A 22824-nucleotide genomic window follows, 5' to 3' on the forward strand; every position below is an offset into this window, starting at 1 on the left:
TGTGTGAAAACCTTGTGAAGACTTACTGAAAACGTCTCTGTCATTGCCAACAAAGGGTATATAACAAAGTTTCGAAACTTTTGTTATTGACCAAATACTTATTTTCCACCATAATTTGCAAATAAAATAATTAAAAATCCTACAATGTGATTTTCTGGATTTTTCTCTCATTTTGTCTGTCATAGTTGAAGTGTACATATGATGAAAATTACAGGCCTCTCTCATATTTTTAAGTGGGAGAACTTGCACAATTGTTGGCTGACTAAATACTTTGTTGCCCCACTGTATATGCATGTGTGACCAACAGCAATTCATCTTATTTTGCATGTGAACACTTTTGGTCCAGTTGGACTTTAGCTAAAATATTTTGTAGAGTGCATTTTTGAAGATTTTCTTTGTCACATTTTGTAAATATTTGTTTGTGTGCTCTTTTAAAACGTACCCTTAATGAAATAACAGATTTTTTCCCACATAGTTGTTTCAGGGATTCGACTCGGCAACCATTCAGTTACTGGTCCAACGCTTATAACCACTAGGCTAAATGCTGTCCAGAATCGAGGCAGAACCTTACAATATGGCTTTAAAAAGGAAATCGGAGCATTTATCACATCAGCCCACATTTATTACTGCTGAATGTTAGTCAAACACATTTTCTTTACTATACAAACATTGAATCCAAATTACTTCTTATTCCTGAATCCAATGTTCTCTATTTTGACCAAGCAGAATTGGTCTGGAAGCTTCCCAAACTTCCCAATACACACCCTCTTTTCCCACCAGTCAGTCACTGCTTTATCCACCATGTCGCATCCCTTTGGTCCCGATCCACTTCCAACCCCCCCGTCCCCCACCCCCTCTGCATGTCTCCACCGGTCCTCCCCTGGCCACCCACTCCAGGCATGGCCTCCATTTTGATGTCAGCAGTGGGACTCGGCGTGCGCTTCATGAGTGCCCCCTCCTCCGCTCCTCCTCCCCCCAGCAGCAGCAGCAGGCCCGCGGGCTCCAAAAGTCGCAGCTCGGTTAGGAGGGAAAAGAGGCAGCACAGGACAGGTAGCTACGCCACCCACCCCCCTCCTACCCCCCCCATTATGGGCCTGCATCCAGCTCTGTGCCTTGTCACATCCAATGCTTTCCATTGTGTTGTCATCTTGAGTTATCCCAAACAAGTTGTAATACATGTTCAAATATGATTTTTTTTTTTTTATTCCTTGTGTTTTTGTGGTGGGAAACTAATATCCCTGCCTGGTGAAACATTGGCGATATCCGAGCTAGGAATTCCTATTCTCACTCAGTTTTAGTATCTCAATAGTCACTACACAAGACTTACAATCAATGGGAGTGATGGGGGCAACTGAAATCAACTCATTGATTTGGTTTGACTTGACTTAAAGGTGATTTGGCCCAAAATATATCATGGTTGCCCCTATCACTCCCATATATTTTTCACTAGAGGTGGCTAAAGTTAGCTCAAGTTAGTAGTGGCTTTTTAAATAAACCTGAACATTTCCCCTGACTGATATACTACTATCAGTGTAAGGAACCATTTATCATTAAGTTGTGTGTGTATTTTATATATATATTATATATATATTTATTTATATTTATTTATTTATATTTATTTATATATATTTATTTATATATATTTATTTATTTATATATATTTATTTATATTTATTTATTTATATATATTTATTTATATATATATTTTTATTTATTTATATATATTTGTATATATATATTTATTTATATATTTATTTATTTATATAAATAAATAATATATATATACATTTTTATATATATTATTTATTTTTATTTATATATATTTATTTATTTATATATATTATTTATTTATATATATTTATTTATTTATATTTATTTATTTATTTATTTATTTATATTTATTTATTTTATTTATATTATTTATTTATATATTTATTTATATATATATTTATTTATATATATATATATTTATTTATATATTTATTTATATATTTATTTATATATTTATTTATTTATTTTTATATTTTTATATTTATTTGTATATATTTTATATATTTATACACACACACACATTTCAAAATGTAACCTGAAAAGGCATCTCAGGCAGTGTGTTTTTGATTGTTATCTGCAGGCTAGTATAGCGTCCTTTTATCTTACATGTGCTCACTCTTGTCTCATTCCATCGCCTACTTGTCTCTGTACAAATCATTTGCCCTCCCGTGACTCCCTCATTCATATCCACAAATCAGTGTTGTGATGTTGCTTGGCGGTCAACACCGTATTCATTAGCTAACAAACATTGGTGTGTTTCCTTCAGAACTAATCGTGTTCCTGCTTTTTTGCCTTTCTATTTACGAAGGTGTTATAAAGATGGCAGAGCGAACTGACATTCACAAATCGAACTCTGAGGAAGCATCCCAAATTGGCACCATATTCCCTACATAGTGCACTACTTTTGACCAATGTAGGGAATAAGGTGGCATTTGTGACGCATACTGACGAAGGAAGAGCAAGAGGGTGCATTTGGCACATTCGTAGATTAGTGTCAATATCTTACCCTCTTCTCTCATTCAGCCATAACTGTCAAACATTAATACTGTGTGCCTCAAACTCATGTCACATTCTCGAGCAGTGCTCTTGCATGGTACAGATATGCCAACGAAGCCTGCCTAAAGTCTGAGCTGCAGCGAAGTGTGTAGGCTACTTCTGCAGAATGAGTTGGACATTTTTGCTTTCAGAAGGCAGAAATACAAAATACAGCGAAAATGAAGTGTCAGTTTAAAATGTTTTGGGATTTAACTATAGGCTGTAAAATCTAGGCTATTATTTCTGTGAACATAATTTGTTCGCAAACTGCAAAACAACTAGGCAACCACTGTAGTTTCAACCACTGAAAGCCATGGATTAAAAAAACAAATGTCTCTACAATTTCTGTCATGATAATACCACCTGTGTCCTGTGTATGTGGTTGGCTTCTCCCCAACTCTGTTCATTGTGTCCACTATGCTCTCAGTCCCATCCCAGAAACCAGAGGATGTCATTCACCGCTACATGGAGGAAGTTGCCTCTGCTCAAGACGAGGTACGCATGTCAATGTCAATCTCCCTCCTCCTCCCTCGCATCTTTATTTATTTATTTTTTGTATAGGGTGAAGTTGCCCCTAGATGCTGATCTTGGGTCAGTTTAGCATTTCCCCCCCTAATGGTTAAGGTTAGGATTGGGGGAAGGGAATCTTATCCTAGATCTGTACCTAGGGGGAAATTCTCCCTGGGGCCGTCATTTTACACAGCACTCACTGAAGTAGTGCTCTTGCAGGAGAATCAGTCGTGTGTTTCCTCGTTCTGGTACACTGGAGCTCATTTTAAACATGCAATTAATTACACCTGCTTTAGTTTGCATGTAGTCTCTCAGACTTAAACTATTTTTGTAAAAAATTATACAGTCATGTGAAGGTGATATGTTTTTTTTTTTTTATACAAAGCAACTAATTGTATTTGTATTGAAGAAAGACATTTTATTTTGCAAAGAATTTGCAGTATGCAGGTTGAAAGCAATATGATTTCTCTAAAATGAACACAGGTTTGGGCTATTTCTAAAGCAGTATGAGCAAACCAACTGCTGTTTTGTATACAATACCCATCTGTATCCCCAAGTTATCCCAACCACAATTTCTAGACTTGCAATATAATATCATAGAGATCCTGTAATACTTGTTCTCATGTAATTGTATTATAACATTCTCCCTGTGGTTTCAGGACTGCATCATCTGTATGGACCGGCTGTCTTGTCCGTCGGATTATGACGTGGCGTCTGAGGGAGCCCAGGCCATCCAGCCTGGTGCCGTGGGCAAGTTCAAGTGTGGACACACCCTCCACATGCTCTGCATGCTGGCCATGTACAACAATGGTACCAAATGGGTACCAAGATCGTGATATCATAGTTTGAATTAAGGGCTTTCATGAGATTTTGTTGGTATTTGTCTAAATGTAATTCAGTTGGTTGCCTGGAAGACACGAGCCCACATGGCTCTCTGTCACATGATCGGGTCTTTCTCTTTCGACACATTGGGGACGCAACTGTGTGCGTCCTTATCCAATTCCAAAGTGCACATTGAAGATATTGGAAGAACTGTCCACATTTACTTTGTCAGCCAACGAGATGAGTAGGCCTAACAAACGGCAAAAGCACAAGCCTGTCAATCTACTATCCCCCACAGTACAAAAGTTGACTCATGTCTCTACACCTGTTGTAAAGCGTATTAATGTGCTTCATTTTAAGAAGTGAATTGGACACTTTTTAGTGGTGATACAAACATATAGGCCTATGGGCTAGGCTACATGAGGTGTGTGACTGATTTTAAAGTTGCGGGAAAAAAAGAAGCATTCTCTATTTCTTGCATCATTCACAAGTGATAGGCTAATATTGTCAGCCAGCGTACTATTCTTAATTTAATCTAGTCTTTACATATACTAAATATTCTGTGTGAAATTTGATTTAGAATGAACCATTATCATACACCTGTCTTTAAACGGGCAGCTGAAAAAAATACATGTCCTACTTTCGCTAGCCTGTAGAAAGCTGATGAGATCCTCCAAACGTTTAACAGAGGCCATCAATCTGTTTTCTCACGCAGTTGCATAGCCTATAGAAATGTTGCACAACATGGGCTCTCATGAAAGGTTTGATTACGTTTGCATTGATGTCAGTGATTTAGAGGGACAATGTAGTGTTGAGTACCAGGCAGTTTGCAAGTTTGGTAGACTACTAATGAGCACCATCAGCAGCATCGGAGCTTGGAGAAGCTTAATTACTGTGACTAAACGGTCACATGCAATTTGACTGCCGGTGTGGAGGTAATATGGTCATCGTAACAGCCATAGTTTTGAGTTTAAGTATTCGCCTTTGTTATGGCAAGCCTAAATAAGTTAAGGAGTAAAAATGTGCTTAACTCACATAAGTTGCATGGACTCACTCAGTGTGCAATAATAGTATTTAACATGATTACCTCACCTCTGTATTCCACACATTAAATTCTGTAAGGTCACTCAGTTGAGCAGTGAATTTCAAACACAGATTTGACCACAAAGACCAGGGAGGTTTTGCAAAGCAGGGCACCTATTGGTAAAAATAAAATAAAGCAGACATTGACTATCCCTTTGAGAATGGTGAAATTATTTATTACACTTTGTAGTGACTGGGTGTATTGATACACCATCCTAAGATACAGGTGTACTTCCTAACTCCGTTGCCGAAGAGGAAGAAAACCAATGGCCAATGGTGTCTTTAAAACAGTTACAGAGTTGAATGGCTGTGATAGGAGAAAACAACTGAGGATGGATCAACAACATTGTAGTTACTCCACAATACTAACCTAAATGACAGAGTGAGAAGGAAGCCTGTACAGTATATATATATACATATAATGCATTCTTGTTTGCAACAAGGCAGTAAAGTAAAGCAAAAAAATTGTCAAAGCGATTAACCTTTTGTCCTGAATACAAAGTTTTATGTTTGGGGCAAATCCAATGCAACACATTGAGTACCACTCCATATACAGTACCAGTCAAAAGTTTGGACACACCTACTCATTCAAGGCTTTTTCTTTATTTAAACTATTTTCTACATTGTAGAATAATAGTGGAATATGAAATATTTATATGAAATGACACATGGAATCATGTAGTAACCAAAAAATTGTGTTTTAGATTCTTCAAAGTAGCTACCCTTTGTCTTGATGACAGCTTTGCACACTCTTGGCATTCTCTCAACCAGCTTCACCTGGAATGCTTTTCCAAAAGTCATGAAGGAGTTCTCACATATTATAAGCACTTGTTGGCTGCTTTTCCTTCACACTGTGGTTCAACTCATCCCACATCACCTCAATTGGGTTGAGGTTGGGTGATTTTAGAGGCCAGGTCAACTGATGCAGTATCATCTTTCTCCTTCTTGGTCAAATAGCCTATAGTGCTATTTATTAGAGAGGGGTAAAGATTTTGTTCAATAGAGGAGAGAGCAAGAGCGATCTTAGCTGTGGTTTTCAGGCTTGCAGTTGTCCCGTCTGACCGTCCAATGGTTTGTTGGTTTGTATGTCAAAGCTTCGCAACAATGTTGCTACTAATCCATGCAATCCATAACAGGTGCGGTTCCAAACGATTACGACCTAGAGCGGTCACACCGATGATTGAGTTAAATACTTTATAAACTACACACGCTGAAAATAAACAAGGACATCTGCAGCATAGCATTCACAACCAACTGTCGTGCCAACCAAGAGCCCCTCCCCAGAGAACTGAAAGAGCTGTCTGTCTTTATTTTCCCATTCTTTACTGCTGATGCGCTCTTAAAGTGGCAGCGCACGGTGAAGGCTCCATGCAGGATTTTGCCACAAGCCCTTACATAGCCTGGAGGTGTGTTTTGTGTCATTGTCCTGTTGACAAACAAATTATTTTTTATATTTTAGTTAGGCAAATTCGGTTAGGAACAAATTGTTATTTATAATGTCGGCCTACCGGGGAACAGTGGGTTAACTGCCTTGTTCAGGGGTAGAACTACAGATTTTTACTTTGTCAGCTCGGGGATTTGATCCAGCAAACCCCTGAGCTGACAAGGTACAAATCTGTCGTTCTGCCCCTGAACAGGCAGTTAACCCACTGTTCCTAGGCCGTCATTGAAAATAAGAATTTGTTCTTAACTGACTTGCCTAGTTAAATAAAGGTAAATCTCAAATATAAAATATATTGTGATTTTGTTTTTTTACTACATGATTCCATATGTATTTCATAGTGTTGATGTCTTCACAATTATTCCACAATGTAGAAAATGGTAAAATTATAGGAAAACCCAGGCATGAGTAGGTATGTCAACTTTTGACTGGTACTGTATGTAAATGACATATTTCTGTATTTCATTTTCACTTTGTCATTATGGGTTATTGTGTGAGAAATATAATCCATTTTGAATTCAGGCTGTAGCACAACAATGTCAAGGTGCCTTCAAAAAGTACACTATACAGTGTATTCGGACCTCTTGACTCTTTCCATGTTTTGATACAGATTTTACTCATACTCTTTATTCTAACCCCCTTCTTCCATCTTGTCTCATCGCTGCAAGTCCCCAACGGGCTCGGGAAAGGCCACGGTAGAGTCATTTCTTTATTTTTCCTTTCATTGAACGAGGCAAGTCAGTTAAGAACAAATTCTTATTTTCAATGACAGCCTAGGAACAGTAGGTTAACTGCCTTTCAGCTCAGGGATTTGAACTTGCAACCTTTCGGTTACTAGCCCAACACTCTAACCACTAGGCTACCCTGTAGTCTACCCCAAAACATGCTCCTTAACACCCACACCAATGTGTCGGCGGAGACACTTTCCAACTGTAGTAACACCTCTACCACTGCGATGCAGTGCCTTAGACCACAGCGCCACCCGGGAGACACATTACAGCCTTACTCTAAAAATGGATTAAAAAAATATATATATTTCTCATCAATCTACACACAATATGACAAAGTGAAAAAACATTTTTTTCAAAATGTTTGCAAATTTATGAAAAAATAAAAAATAACTTATTTACATAAGTATTCAGACCCTTTGCTTTGAGATTCAAAATTGAGCTCTGGTGCATCCTGTTTCCGTTGATCATTCTTTAGATGTTTATACAACTTATACAACTCCACCTGTGGCCAATTCAATTGATTGGACATGATTTTGAAAGGCACACACCTGTCTATATAAGGTCCCACAGTTGACAGTGCATGTCAGAGCAAAGAACCAAGCCATGAGGTTGGAGAAATTGCCCGTAGAGCTCCCGAGACAGGATTGTTTTGAGGCACAGATCTGGGGAAGTTACCCAATCATTTCTGCAGTGTTGAAGGTCCCCAAGAACACAGTGGCCTCCATCATTCTTAAATGGAAGACATTTGGAACCACCAAGACTTCCTGGAGTATTCAGACCCTTTAACCTTTACTTTGTTGTAGCACCTTTGGCAGCGATTACAGCCTCAAGTCTTCTTGGGTATGATGCTACAAGCTTGGCACACATGTATTTGGAGAGTTTCTCCCATTTCTTCTCTGCAGAGTCTCTCAAGCTCTGTCAGGTTTGATGGGGAGTGTCGCTGCACAGCTATTTTCAGGTCTCTCCAGATTAGTTTGATCGGTTTTAAGTCTGGGGTCTGGCTGGGCCACTCAAGGACATTCAGAGACTTGTCCCGAAGCTACTTCTGCGTTGTCTTGGCTGTGTGCTTAGGGTCGTTTTCCTTTGCCCCAGTTTGAGGTCCTGAGCGCTGTGGAGCAGGTTTTCATCAAGGATCTCTTTCCGCTGATCCTGACTAGTATCCCAGTCCCTGAAAAACAACCCACAGCATGATGCTGCCACCCATGCTTCACCGTAGGGATGGTGCCAGGTTTCCTCCAGACGTGACGCTTGGCATTCAGGCCAAAGAGTTCAATATTGGTTTCATCAGACCAGATAATCTTGTTTCTTGTGGTCTGAGAGTCTTTAGGTGCCTTTTGGCAAACTTCCAGCAGGCTGTCATGTGCCTTTTTACTGAGGAGTGGCTTCCGTCTTGCCACTCTACCATAAAGGCCTGATTGGTGGAATGCTGCAGAGATGGTTGTTCTTCTGGAAGGTTCTCCCATCTCCACAGAGGAACTCTGGAGATCTGTCAGAGTGACCATTAGGCTCTCGTTCACCTCCCTGGCCAAGGCCCTTTCCCTCCAATTGCTCAGTTTGGCAAGGCGGCCAGCTCTTGGAAGAGTCTTGGTGGTTCCAGACTTCTTCCATTTAATAATGATGGAGGCCACTGTGTTCTTGGGGACCTTCAGTGAACACAATTTTTTTTGCCTCGACACAATCCTGTTTCGGAGGTCTACAGACAATTCCTTCGACCTCATGGCTTGGTTTTTGCTCAGACATGCACTGACAACTGTGGGACCTTTTTATATAGAAAGGTGTGTGTGCCTTTCCAAATCATGTCCAATCAATTGAATTTTCCACAGATGGACTCCCATCAAGTTGTAGAAACATATCAAGGATGATCAATTTTGTCTCATAGCGAAAGGTCAGAATTCTAATGTAAATAAGGCATTTCTGTTTTTTATTTTTAGTAAATTTGATACAATTTCTAAAAACCTGTTTTCGCTTTGTCGTCGTGGGGTATTGTGTGTAGATTGAGGAAAAATATTTTAATCAATTTTAGAATAAGGCTGGAACAAAATGTGGAAAAAGTCGAGGGGTCTGAATATTTTCCGAATGCACTGTACATGTGCCTTTTGGTATTTTGTAAAGAAAGTCTGCCTTCGTTGGGTGTCTTCTAAGGTGGTTGACTACCTGTTCTCTATTCCAGGATGGCAGCCTCCAGTGCCCCTCATGCAAGACAATCTATGGGGAGAAGACTGGGACCCAGCCCAAGGGGAAGATGGAGATCTATAGTATCTCCCAGTCCCTCCCTGGCCACCCTGACTGTGGAACTATCCAGATCATTTACAGCATCACCCATGGGATACAGGTACACACACAAGACACACACATGAGACACACTCACTCACTCACTCACTCACTCACTCACTCACTCACTTCCTCACTCTCTCCAGGGTCCAGAGCACCCTAATCCCGGGCAGTCGTACACCTCTAGAGGCTTCCCTCGCTTCTGCTTCCTTCCAGACAACAAAAAGGGCAGAAAGGTAAGCAGCTAACGCTGCATCTATCTTACATCGAACCAACACACTGCAAACAGTTGACAACACCCTGGACTTGCTCGTAAGGGCACGCAACAGAAAATTAGCAGTTCTCATTGGACATGTCCATGTTGTTCCTCCCTGTTTTAGTATGTTTTTTTCCAGTTTGCTCCCTAATGAACACAACATTTTGACTCTGTTCTGCTCATGTAACCGGTGCTGTACTGCACTGCCGTAGCTCCGCTGTGTGTGTGTGATCCTTTTGTAGCTCCGTTGGTAGAAGACGTGGACTTCGGTGATCAGGCTGTTTTCAGTGTAATGAGTTTCTTCTGCTTCCATAAGAAAATATACAAACATTTGTAGAGCACATATGTTCTGCCAATCATTTCCTCTCTCTACAGCAGACACAATACAAAGGACGGTGATCCGTCACGGAGCTAGCCATCATTCACACATACAACACACTAGCTAGCTAACAACCACATGTTGAATTCGAAATATTATTATCATCTGTAAAAATAATACTTACAATACCATCCCTTTGAGTAAACACTAAATGTACACCATTATTTATGAACAAAACAGTGTGTCTTGTGCTTATTACATGTAACATTTCTGAAGATGACATAAAAAGCTTGCCTACCTCTATGCGTCCAAATTATTTGAGCATGCAGGGCAAACCGTAAGTACGTGCTCCCCTATTTCCCAGGATTCAGGCAAGCATAATAACTTAACATGCTATATGAATATACGAACCTGGTGCAATTCACAATATATTTGAATAATTGTTACCCTCACATATTCCTCGTATGTGCAAAAACCAGTCTAGTAAGTCTGACAGCAATTTTCAGGTGTACCATTCAAAATGGTGAAACCTCTCACTTGAATATCTTGTTCCAATTCCTCATTACTATTTTAATTTGATTTGCCATTCATTGCGACCAACTCCGCTACTCTGTTGGCTATATTTAATAAATGCTTATTTTACTGTACAGTGTGAGTTAATTGTTTTATTGATAATTCATCCAAATGTTCTTGCCAAAGAAATCAATTTCTATATCTGATTTCCTGTCGATGTGAAATCAAATGGGCATACCTCTACCATAACCTAGAGACAATGCAGACCACCTTAAAAGGGACATTCAGTATTTTTTTACTTAATGTTAGAAGGTTCCTCACCCTGAAACTAGTCTATGGGCCAGGATAAACTTTAAAGGCGGCTGAACTGACATTTTGCCTCGGTTTTCCTAATTTAAGAACACAAGATTTGTGCGTGTGTGCGTGTGTGCGTGTGTGCGTGTGTGTGTGTGTGTGTGTGTGTGTGTGTGTGTGTGTGTGTTTCACACGTGAGAAGCGTTTGTACATTAACTATGGCAAAACAGTACCACAGTCACTTACTCGTCTAAATAACTTCAAAACATTCTAACCTGCTCTGCTAGGGGGAGTAAAATGGTTAGAGTGAGATGTGAAAGTTACTGTAAATTGGCTCATACTCTTTTAGTTCTATGTTCACTATTTATTTTGTATATAATATACAGTATTTACATTGTTTAAATTCCTCTCTGTATTGTCTCTATATTACATTTCTATATGTCTTGCTTGCAGCACCATTTTACCAAGTCAGATTCTTGGTATGTGTAAGTTTACTTGACGAATAAAGATGATTCTGAAGTACAGTACATAGCACTTTTGCTAGCCAGTGTGCGACCGTGGCAGTTAGGTCGCTGTTGGGGATTATCCAATTATACAATGTATGTGGGACAATATTTTCTAGTTCTCTCATTAAATGTCAAAAAGTGTACTTTCAAAGTATTTGTTTATTTTTAAATTATCCAGAAATTAATGTAAAATGTTATTAATCTAAACACAAATCATATTTCAGACCACACGGTAAGGTTTCAAATGACACCAAGACTGTCTTTAGCATCTACAGACTCATCATTGTAGTGTCTTTTAAAGGTATGCCAAACATCCTTACCCCAAAGGACATTTCAATGCATTTAATTTCAGGAATATCATAGATTTGGGCCAATCTCATATGGAGTTGTCCACAACAAACTTCCAGTAACTTTGGCCACCGCTGGCTAAAAGTCCATGACAGTGATGGGGGCATGTCATCTCTAATTTCATGTCTAATTTCATGTCAGGTGCTGGAGCTGCTGAAGGTGGCATGGACACGGCGCCTCATTTTTACGGTGGGAACGTCCAGCACCACGGGCGAGCCCGATACGGTGGTGTGGAACGAGATCCACCACAAGACGGAGATGATGTCCAACGTGTCGGGTCATGGCTACCCGGATCCCAACTACCTGGACAACGTGCTGTCCGAGCTGGCCTCCCAGGGGGTGAGCGATGACTGCCTCCTCAGACGGGAGGACCCCAGCCAGGGAGGAGCGTCAAACTCTAGACTGTGAAAACTGGTTATGGCTAGGGAGCATCCGACTGTGAAACTGACCGTGAATCACTTTCCTCGTAATGTCGCAACTTCAACATAGAGAACATAAGGGATAAAGCAAGTATTCACATTCCCACCTGGATGTGTTTTTATTAAGTATTCAATGCAAAGCGTATGTCTGAGTGCATTGTGCCGAATACTACACATACTGATAATGTGGGGTTTGACTTGGACTTTATTAGCTGCAGTAGTGCTCCATTAGCTCTTGGTTTAGTCACCTAGGCTGTTTCTCAAACGGCACCCTGTATACATCCCTATATTTGTAGTGCTATATATATTTATATATGTACACACACACACATTGGGGGAGGAAAGTATTTAGTCAGCCACCAATTCTGCAAGTTCTCCCACTTAAAAAGATCTCTCACTTATTTTCCACCATAATTTGCAAATAAATTCATTAAAAATCCTACAATGTGATTTTCTGGGATTTTTTTCTTCTCATTTTGTCTGTCATAGTTGAAGTGTACCTATGATAAATTACAGGCCTCATCTTTTTAAGTGGGAGAACTTGCCCAATTGGTGGCTGATTAAATACCTTTTTGCCCCACTGTGTGTGTGTGTGTGTGTGTGTGTGGCATTACAAAAGTCATTTTTTCAAAGATAAGGGCGCTCCACTATATATATGCTCACTATATATATTGCTCAAAAAAATAAAGGGAACACTAAAATAACACATCCTAGATCTGAATGAATGAAATATTCTTATTAAATACTTTTTTCTTTACATAGTTGAATGTGCTGACAACAAAATCACACAAATTATCAATGGAAATCAAATGTATCAACCCATGGAGGTCTGGATTTTGAGTCACACTCAAAATTAAAGTAGAAACCACACAACAGGCTGATCCAACTTTGATGTAATGTCCTTAAAACAAGTCAAAATGAGGCTCAGTAGTGTGTGTGGCCTCCACGTGCCTGTATTACCTCCCTACAACGCCTGGGCATGCTCCTGATGAGGTGGTTGATGGTCTCCTGAGGGATCTCCTCCCAGACCTGGATTAAAGACTAAACCAACTCCTGGACAGTCTGGTGTAACGTGGCGTTGGTGGATGTCCCAGATGTGCTCAATTGGATTCAGATTTGGGGAATGGGCGGGCCAGTCCATAGCATCAATGCCTTCCTCTTGCAGGAACTGCTGACACCAGCCACATGAGGTCTAGCATTGTCTTGCATTAGGAGGAACCCAGGGCCAACCGCACCAGCATCTGGTCTCACAAGGGGTCTGAGGATCTCATCTTGGTACCTAATGGCAGTCAGGCTACCTCTGGCGAACACATGGAGGCCCCCCAAAGAAATGCCACCCCACACCATGACTGACCCACCGCCAAACCGGTCATGCTGGAGGATGTTGCAGACAGCAGAACGTTCTCCACGGCGTTTCCAGACTGTCACATCGGTCACATGTGCTCAGTGTGAACCTGCTTTCATCTGTGAAGAGCACAGGGTGCCATTGGCGAATTTGCCAATCTTGGTGTTCTCTGGCAAATGCCAAACGTCCTGCACGGTGTTGGGCTGTAAGCACAACCCCCACCTGTGGACGTCGGGCCCTCATACCATCCTCATGGAGTCTGTTTCTGACCGTTTGAGCAGACACATGCGCATTTTGTGGCCTGCTGGAGGTCATTTTGCAGGGCTCCTCCTTGCACAAAGGCGGAGGTAGCGGTCCTGCTGCTGGGTTGTTGCCCTCCTACGGCCTCCTCCACGTCTCCTGATGTACTGGCCTGTCTCCTGGTAGCGCCTCCATGCTCTGGACACTACGCTGACAGACACAGCAAACCTTCTTGACACAGCTCGCATTGATGTCCCATCCTAGATGAGCTGCACTACCTGAGCCACTTGGGTGTGTTGTAGACTCCGTCTCATTCTACCACTAGAGTGAAAGCACCGCCAGCATTCAAAAGTGACCAAAACATCAGCCAGGAAGCATAGGAACTGAGAAGAGGTCTGTGGTCACCACCTGCAGAACCACTCCTTTATTGGGGGTGTCTTGCTAATTGCCTATAATTTCCACCTGTTGTCAATTCCATTTGCACAACAGCATGTGAAATTTATTGTCAATCAGTGTTGCTTCTGAAGTGGACAGTTTGATTTCACAGAAGTGTGATTGACTTGGAGTTACATTGTGTTGTTTAAGTGTTCCCTTTATTTTTTTGAGCAGTGTATATATAGCGCGCGCTCTTATCTTTGACCAAAGGACTTTTTTTTGGAACAGCCTGATGTTTCGCACCCCTTTTGACATGCTCCATGGAATGTGCCAGCTCTCGTGGGGAATATAGAACATCAGTAGCACTTTTTTAGTTTTGACAGTGGATTTAATTAACACGTATGGTAATTACCAGGTTATCTGTGGTTGATAGTAAAAACATTTTTTAAAGTAAATTATGCAATTACTTATTTTTTTTTGTTTCTGTTGAGCAATGTACTTTCTCACCAAATACACAGGCATATAACAAAAACAAAATGGTAGCAAAGTGAGTACTTGTTTGTGTTATAATGGAAGATTTTTGTCTGTAATGAAAGCACTGTAAAGGAACAGATTTGCCAGTAAATGCCAGTTACTTTAGAAGCATAACCCAGAAGAGAAACTTCTCACTTTGCTTTTTGTTTCAGTTGTATTTTTGTATTTATTCTTAATGCATTATAATTGAAAGGTGGAATCCTTAGTTGCTACATCCATGTTTTACTTTTATTAATATTATGTACCCATCGATTCTTGAATAATATAACTTATAAATGCCTCAAGCGCTTAGTTCAATTGTCATACCCCAACAGAACCCAAAATAGAACCTTGTTACTCCAATGTTTAAATAATGTACATTTAAACAAACTCTGTATAGCCTCAACATGGTTAAAACTATACATTTGAATATAATGAATGATCAGTCCTTGTATCTATGAATTTGAGAGTGGTTATGTTTCTCCAGGCCCATCCCTCAGCTTTTTACCAAAGCACAGACGGGGTGATTGCTTTGTTTCAATTAAGGATTTTATCTTTAACCATTTCAAATGGGGAAACAAACATTTGTAATGCAGTCACTTGTAATGCAATTAAAGCGGTGCCCATGTTCATAAAGCATCTTAAAGAAGTTGTGCTGATTTAGGATCAGGTCCTCCCTGCCTATGTGACCTTATTCATTATGATCAAAAACGCAAAACTGATCTTGGATCATTACTAGGGTCCTACTCTGAGACCACGTTATGGGCCCTGATGCTTTGCTACACCCACTTACAGTGCATTCTAGGCAGTCATTGAAAATAAGAATTTGTTCTTAACTGACTTGCCTGGTTAAATAAAGGTCAAATTAAAAAATACAATTCGGAAAGTATTCAGACCCCTTGACCTTTTCCACATTTTATGTTACAGCCTTATTAAATATTTTTTTCCCTCATCAATCTACACACAATACCCCATAATGACAAAGCATAAACAGGATTTATACATTTTTGCAAATGCATAAAAAATAACTGAAATATTACATTTATGTAAGTATTCACACCCTTTACTCAGTACTTTGTTTGAAGCACCTTTGGCAGCGATTATAGCCTCGAGTCTTCTTGGGTATGATGCTACAAGCTTGGCACACCTGTATTTTGGGAGTTTCTCCCATTCTTCTCTGTAGACCCTATCAAGATTTGTCAGTGACCATCTGGTTCTTGGTCACCTCCCTGACCAAGGCCCTTCTCCCTCTTAAGAATGATGGAGGCCATTGTGTTCTTGGGGACCTTCAATGCTGCAGAAATGTCTTGGTACCCTTCCCCAGATCTGTGCCTCGACACAATCCTGTCTGAGCTCTCCAAACAATTCCTTTGAACTCATGGCTTGGTTTTTGTCTGACATGCACGGTCAACTGTGGGACCTTATATAGACAGGTGTGTGGCTTTCCAAATCATGTCCAATCTATTGAATTTACCACAGGTGGATTCCAAGTTGGAGAAACATCTTAAGGATGATCAATGGAACCCGGATGCACCTGAGCTCAATTTCAAGTCTCAGAGCAAAGAGTCTGAATCCTTATGTAAATTAGGCAAACTAAGTAAAAAAAACATCCTGCAGCCCATTTGGCAATTTGTTACAGGGATTCCATCCAAGTTGAGAGTGTCCACTCTGGTTGTGGGGAATTATTCTTAGCGACAGTGGCAATGTATTTGGTGAGATCAGTCATATTAGAAGTGGGACAAAAGTACAACATTCATAGTGAATTAGTGAATAGTGAATTCCATTGTCGCCATTACTTCAGCTGGTTAGAGGGGTTGAGGCACACACTTCTCGGTCTAATTATCTTCCATGCATCTAGATACCATCTGTGGTCACCTTCGCCGTAACATCGAGAGAGGACAGACCAGAACAACAGTTTAGTCTAGGGCATTTCTGATTCAGGAAATCCAGCTCTTTACTGTATGACACATTAGTACTACTACCAATATTCTTAACACAGTTGAAACCATTTTTTTGCAAATTGGCTTATACTCCCCTATCATATTGACAATCTCACCCCAGACTTACAGGTTCAGGGCATTAGAGGGCTAATCATTAGGGACAAATCCCGACCATCCTGCAGACCCAATCTGGTGAGATTTTTATTGAAGCAAGAGAAAAACAAAACAACAACAGTAACATTGACTACAGACAGAATTACAATGCTTTATAACTCAATTTTAAAATAGTTGCATCCCATAAGGTAACAGTAAAATAGACTAGAGACCGGGTTCCCTCATTCAGGGGCAGCTTTCTTTTGCTCTCGTGCTCCGAATCACACACAGTACTGTTGATAAATTATAAACTACTTCCTAATTATCAGTGTTTACATTTTACATTTAAATGTCACCCAATGTCTCTAGCCTTTCTAGTGTGGGTGATCAGGCCTCACCAGAAAGTCAGAACAGAGGTTAGACGTTTTTCCACCCCATTAAGTGAGTTTTTCTTTCCCTGTACCTCAGACTCATTATTTAAAGACATTTCAAACATTTAACATTTTGTGTACCAGGCTTACATTTGATTTTTCAGTACATTTCTTATCAAGAGAATTTACATGTGTGCAAATAAAATTCAGACGATGGATACTTCAGAATTTAATTTGTGTGCCCTTTTAAGGTGCAATATTTCTAACCTGTGACAAACCCACTGAAACCAAAATAAAAAGACCCCACACAATAAATCAAACACAGTATTAGCACCACTAACAAATATTCATAGCAGGTGGGTTATGTGTGGGTGCTGGCGTGTGTGGTAAAACATGGGGTAAAAACAAACAAAATGGCCAGTCATTACTTAATTTGGGAGTTCCCTTAACACCTCTTACAGCCCCCCTACTTTGTGCAATTTCCGCCTGAAGGCATACCGAAATCTAACAGCCTGAAGCAGAATATGCATATTCTTGGTACAATTTGAAAGAAAACTCTGAACTTTGTGTACATGTGAATTGAATGTAGGAGAATATAACACAATAGATCTAGTTTAGATAAAACAATGGAAAAAAACATGTTTTTTATTTTTGTATCATCATATTTAAAATGAACAAGATAAAACAAACATTCAGATAGGATGATGGGGACAATTTCAGTGAAAAATATAAGAGGGCAACAGTACTTGTGCAAAGTTTCAGAATGATAACTTCCAAAATGAGTGTGCTACATGACATTTATCATGAAGTCATTACTTCATGGGTTGGTCTTGCAACACATAAACATGGCGTATTGCCGTTTAGCTCTGCTCATTGGCTATCTACCCAGCTAGATTTCAAGACGATTAGTGGTCATTGGGTTAAAAGACAGTCAAACAACGAAACAGCGGGCAAATCATTGGTGCACAATGATTCAGTCAATATGTCCCATGAAATGGCCCATCAGGTTTAATTGTGTTACAAACAAGCCAGTTGATTGCAGTGAAACCAAACATGACTGGAAAAGTCACGTTCTGTGTGGGTTATTTACGTCGAAAATGGAATGAGACGGAATTCACGACAAGCGGTTCACAAAATGTTTCGTGTTAGGCTATAAAAACAGATTTTATCAAACAAAAGATAATTCATTGTGTAACAATAAGCATTGGAATTGCAAACAGACGAAGATCGTCAAAGGTAAACAATTTATTTTAATGCAGTTTGTGATTATGTTGCGCCCGTGCTGGTTAAATGTATTTATATTTTTTATGGGGCTCTATGCTCAGATAATCGCATCATATTCTTTCGCAGTAAATCCTTTTTTAAATCTGACAACGCAGTTGTATTAGCAAGATTCTAGGCTTTCGATACATGTGAGACACTTGTATTTTCATGAATGTTTAATATGACTTTTTATGTAGCGATCACCGTATGTTGTGGAATTTCAGCCCGCTAGCGGGTTCCGTGCGCAGAGGTTAAGAGCCAGATCCGGATACTTTATACTGTATAGAACACAGTCTCAATAACTGCTTCCCTAATGCACCTGCCTCAGGAAGCCTTTCAAAGGGAGAGATTCAGAATTATTGGTTAATTTATCAGAACTTGGTCATGGACATTCAATAAATCCTGAAAGAAAGAAAATATCTTAAATCAGTCCTACAAATTCAATCCCAATCGAGCTTACTGCATCTTGAGCAGGAAGTATTGATATAACCATGCATATACAGAATCATACTTCAGACACATCAGACGATAGTGTCCCGTTAAGCTGAATTAAGGCACCTTCTAAAGGTGCCTTAAAGGTGCCTTAAACCCGTTAAGGCACCTTCTAAAGCAAACAATCCCAGAGTCCCTTTCTTGTAAATCTATCATTTTTACCTGTTGCATTGACATATGGTATGTACTGACTGTGACATCAACTAGTCAAAATATGTAAACTGTTGTTTAACAAATCTGTAGGACCTTCAAAAAGTTGGTGCTGGCTTATCAGCTCAATATTGGGAACCTAACACATTTACTTGGATCTTCTGGACACAGTTCCACGTACTGGAAACGTGTTGTTTGAGATGACATTACCTTCTTACTAAAATCACTGTTGCTACACAAACTATAAAATTGATTCATAATTATTGGAGATTCTCAAAAACGCCTCATTCAATTATTCATACCCTTGTCCCAAATGTCCCACTATGATGCAAACACAGATGGCGGCCTCTAATTTAATCGGTCCCAAGGCTCAATCCCTCTGTTTTTCATGTGACCTTGCATTGAAACATTTACTTCTTTAAATTACTAAGACATTGTATTATTAGAGTGCTATCTGAAAGCCACTAATATTACCATTCACTTTGTTACTTTCACTAGTCTCAATGTTTCCTTAAACTACGACTATCAAGACCCTCACAAGCACTACTGTTAATACACGGATCACTCTCAATATTCTGCTTTTACCCCTATTGTAAAGTTTAAAAACAAAACAAACAACTTTCTCCATATTGAAAGGCATTGTTTTAAATTTAATCTACCCTATCAATGTTATTCTGTATACTTTGGGCGCGCTTTTCATCCGGATGTGAAAATACTGCCCCCTACCCAAGAGAGGTTAACTTCTTATGGCTAGGGATTCCGCTATAGCGGCACCACTCGACAACATTCCGCTGAAAAGGCAGAGCGCGAAATTCAAAAATTATTTTGAAATATGTATCTTTCACAAGTGCAATACACCAAATGAAATATTAATTTATTGTTAATATAACCATCGTGTCCGATTTAAAAAAAAAAAGGCTTTACAGCAAAAGCACAACATATGATTATGTTAGGTCAGAGCCAAGTCACAAAAACACACACAGCCATTTTTCCAGCCAAAGAGAGGAGTCACAAAAAGCAGAAATATAGATCAAATTAATCACTAACCTTTGATGATCTTCATCAGATGACTCTCATAGGACATCATGTTACACAATACATGTATGTTTCGTTGGATACAGTGCATATTTATATCCAAAAATCTCAGTTTACATTGGTGTGTTACGTTCAGTTATGTTTTGCTTCCAAAACATCTAGTGATTTTGCAGAGCCACATCAATTTCCAGAAATACTCATAATAAACATTGATAAAAGATACAAGTGTTATTCACAGAATTAAAGCTAGACTTCTCCTTAATGCAACCGCTGTGTCAGATTTCAAAAACACAAAAACACTACGGAAAAAGCACACCATGCAATAATCTGAGTACGGCGCTCAGAGACCAAACCAGCCAAAGAAATATCCGCCATGTTGTGGAGTCAACATTAGTCAGAAATAGCATTATAAATATTCACTTACCTTTGATGATCTTCATCAGAATGCACTCCCAGTTTGATTTGTTCGATAAAGTTCATAATTTATGTCCAAATTCCTCATCTTCCTGAGGCGCGAGCACTAGGTCCAGACAATGTCCAAAAGTTCCGTTACAGTCCATAGAAACATGCCAAACTATGTATAGAATCAATAAATCTTAAATAACGTTCCAACCAGAGAATTCCTTTGTCTGTAGAAAAGCAATGGAACGTGAGGTAACTCTCACATGAACGAGCGTCACGAGCTTGTGGCACTCTGCCAGACCACTGACTCAAAGAGCCCTTATGAGCCCCTCCTTTACAGTAGAAGCCTCAAACAAGTTTCTTAACACCATTGACATCTAGTGGAAGCCTTAGGAAGTGCAATTTGACCCCATAGACACTGTGTATTCAATAGGCCAAGCGTTGAAAAACTACAAACCTCAGAATTCCCACTTCCTGGTTGGATTTTTCCAGGTTTTCGCCTGCCATGGGAGTTCTGTTATACTCAGACATCATTCAAACAGTTTTAGAAACTTCAGAGTGTTTTCTATCAAATACTAATAATATGCATATATTAGCAACTGGGACTGAGTAGCAGGCAGTTTACTCTGGTCACGCTTTTCATCCAAATGTGAAAATGCTGCCCCCTATCCCAAACAGGTTAAGGATAAACATAATACTTTACTGAGAAACGGTAGTCACAGGATCACAGTACACTTGAAAAACCACAAACAAAGTCTCAAACTCACTCAGGAAACAATGTTAAACAATTCAAGCTTCTGCAAGGGACAACCAGAAAACACACACTCTTTTAGCAGGGAAATCATATTGAGTAAATATGACACGCCTGAGTGTCGTTAATGTCTCTAGGATGGTTTCTGCCGCCCTCTTGTGACAGGTGGAACCATGACAGTAACCCCCCCCCCCCTTCTAGGAGCGGCTCCAGCCACAGAGCCAGGGCGACCAGGGGGGTTCTCCAGCTCCTGGTAGTCCAATTTCGTTTGCCCATTCAACTGTGGGTGAGACTCATCGACGTCCCCAACAGGAAGCAGAAGGGTTCCCAATACCATGCGACGAACTGGGGCCCACGATCCGAGACAATGTCCTGGGGAAGTCTGTGTAGTCAAAAGACATGGGTAATCATGAGATTACCCTTCGCTGAGGGCAACTTGGGTAAGGCGATGAAATGGGCTGCCTTGGAAAACAGCTTGACGACCACCAGGATTGTGGTAAGCCTGTGTGATGGGGTTAACTCTGTGATAAATTCTACAGACCGGTAGGACCAGGGCCGGCAAGAGATGGGCAGAAGGTGGAGCAACCTAGCCGGTCGCTGACGTGAGGACTTGCTTTGGGCACAGGTGGAGTATGCCGTAACGAAGGATTTCACTTCCTCAATCATGTTGGGCCACCAGAATCTCCGCCTCAGGAACTCCAGTGTCTGATTAACCATTGGATGCCCAGTTAATTTAGAGGAGTGTCCCCATTGTAGTACTCGGGAACAGGCTGATCGCGGAACATTGTCTGTTAGTGGGACCCCTGTCAGGTTCTTGGGTCTGATCTTGTCGGACCGTGGTCTCAATACTCCATATCACTGGGGCCACAATGCAGGAGCTGGGGATAATGGGCTCAGAGTCCCTCTCCTCATTAGAGACATCGTGTTGGCGGGACAGGGCGTCTGCTTTCTGATTATTTTATCCCGGGCGATAGGCTAGTGTGAAGTTGAACCTGTTAAAGAACAGAGCCCACCTAGCCTGGCAAGCGTTCAACCTCTTGGCTTCTTGGATGGAGACCAAGTTCTTATTTTCTGTCCAAATCACGTAAGAATGAAGTGCCCCCTCCAACCAGTGTCTCCACCCCTCAAGGGCCCACTTAACTGCCAAGAGCTCCCAGTTGCCTACATCGAAGTTGCGTTCCACTGGCGAGAACCGCTTGGAGAGAAAGGCACATGGGTGCAGTTTGTTGTCCTTCTTGTTCCGCCGTGAAAGGACCGCCGCCCCTGCTCCGGTGTCCGAGGCGTCCACCTCTACGGTTGGGACTGGTAGGATCAGGATGGATGAAGATGGGTCTGGAGGTGAAACGTCCCTTGAGCTCCCCGAATGCCCTGTCAGCCTAGGGGGTCCAGCAAAAATGGCTCTGGGACTTGAGTGTTAGGGCTTTGAGAGGCGCTGCCACCGTACCAAAATTGCATACAAGCTGCCTGTAAAGTGGGGCAAACCCGAGGAACCGCTGGACTTGTTAGAGTGAGGCGGAACGGGGCCAGTCGGTGACCACCCTCACGTTTTACGTGGTCCATTTGGGTGCCGGCGGTAGAGATAATGTGGCCCAGAAAAGAAACTTGGGGTGCACCACACGGTAAACAATGCAAGCTTCTGCAAAGAACAGACAAAATACCTTTTTTTAACATGGAAATCATAACGAGTAAATAGGACACATCTGAGTGTTGTCAATGTCTCTAAGACAGTCTCTGCCTCCCTCTGGTGACAGGTGG

The 22824-nt window shown here is 40.6% G+C and overlaps 1 protein-coding gene across 3 annotated transcripts in view; it reads left to right on the top strand.

Moving 5' to 3' along the window:
* LOC118390927 (probable E3 ubiquitin-protein ligase DTX2) overlaps positions 1-15211 on the top strand; it is a 29018-nt gene extending 13807 nt beyond the window's left edge. Inside the window, exons 4-9 of one of the 3 annotated variants that reach the window (XM_052457701.1) lie at positions 898-1050; positions 3014-3081; positions 3756-3912; positions 9342-9505; positions 9591-9680; positions 9943-10318. In XM_052457701.1, the coding sequence (XP_052313661.1) occupies positions 898-1050; positions 3014-3081; positions 3756-3912; positions 9342-9505; positions 9591-9680; positions 9943-9954 (644 nt within the window). In that variant the 3' untranslated portion in view covers positions 9955-10318. Of the gene's footprint in view, positions 1-897; positions 1051-3013; positions 3082-3755; positions 3913-9341; positions 9506-9590; positions 9681-9942; positions 10319-11821 lie in introns of those variants that run through there. The other 2 variants (XM_052457699.1, XM_052457700.1) reach the window with 2 other exon arrangements.
* Positions 15212-22824: the final 7613 nt, after the last annotated feature.

This window comes from Oncorhynchus keta, chromosome 12, assembly GCF_023373465.1.
Source record: "Oncorhynchus keta strain PuntledgeMale-10-30-2019 chromosome 12, Oket_V2, whole genome shotgun sequence".
Lineage (NCBI taxonomy): Eukaryota > Metazoa > Chordata > Actinopteri > Salmoniformes > Salmonidae > Oncorhynchus > Oncorhynchus keta.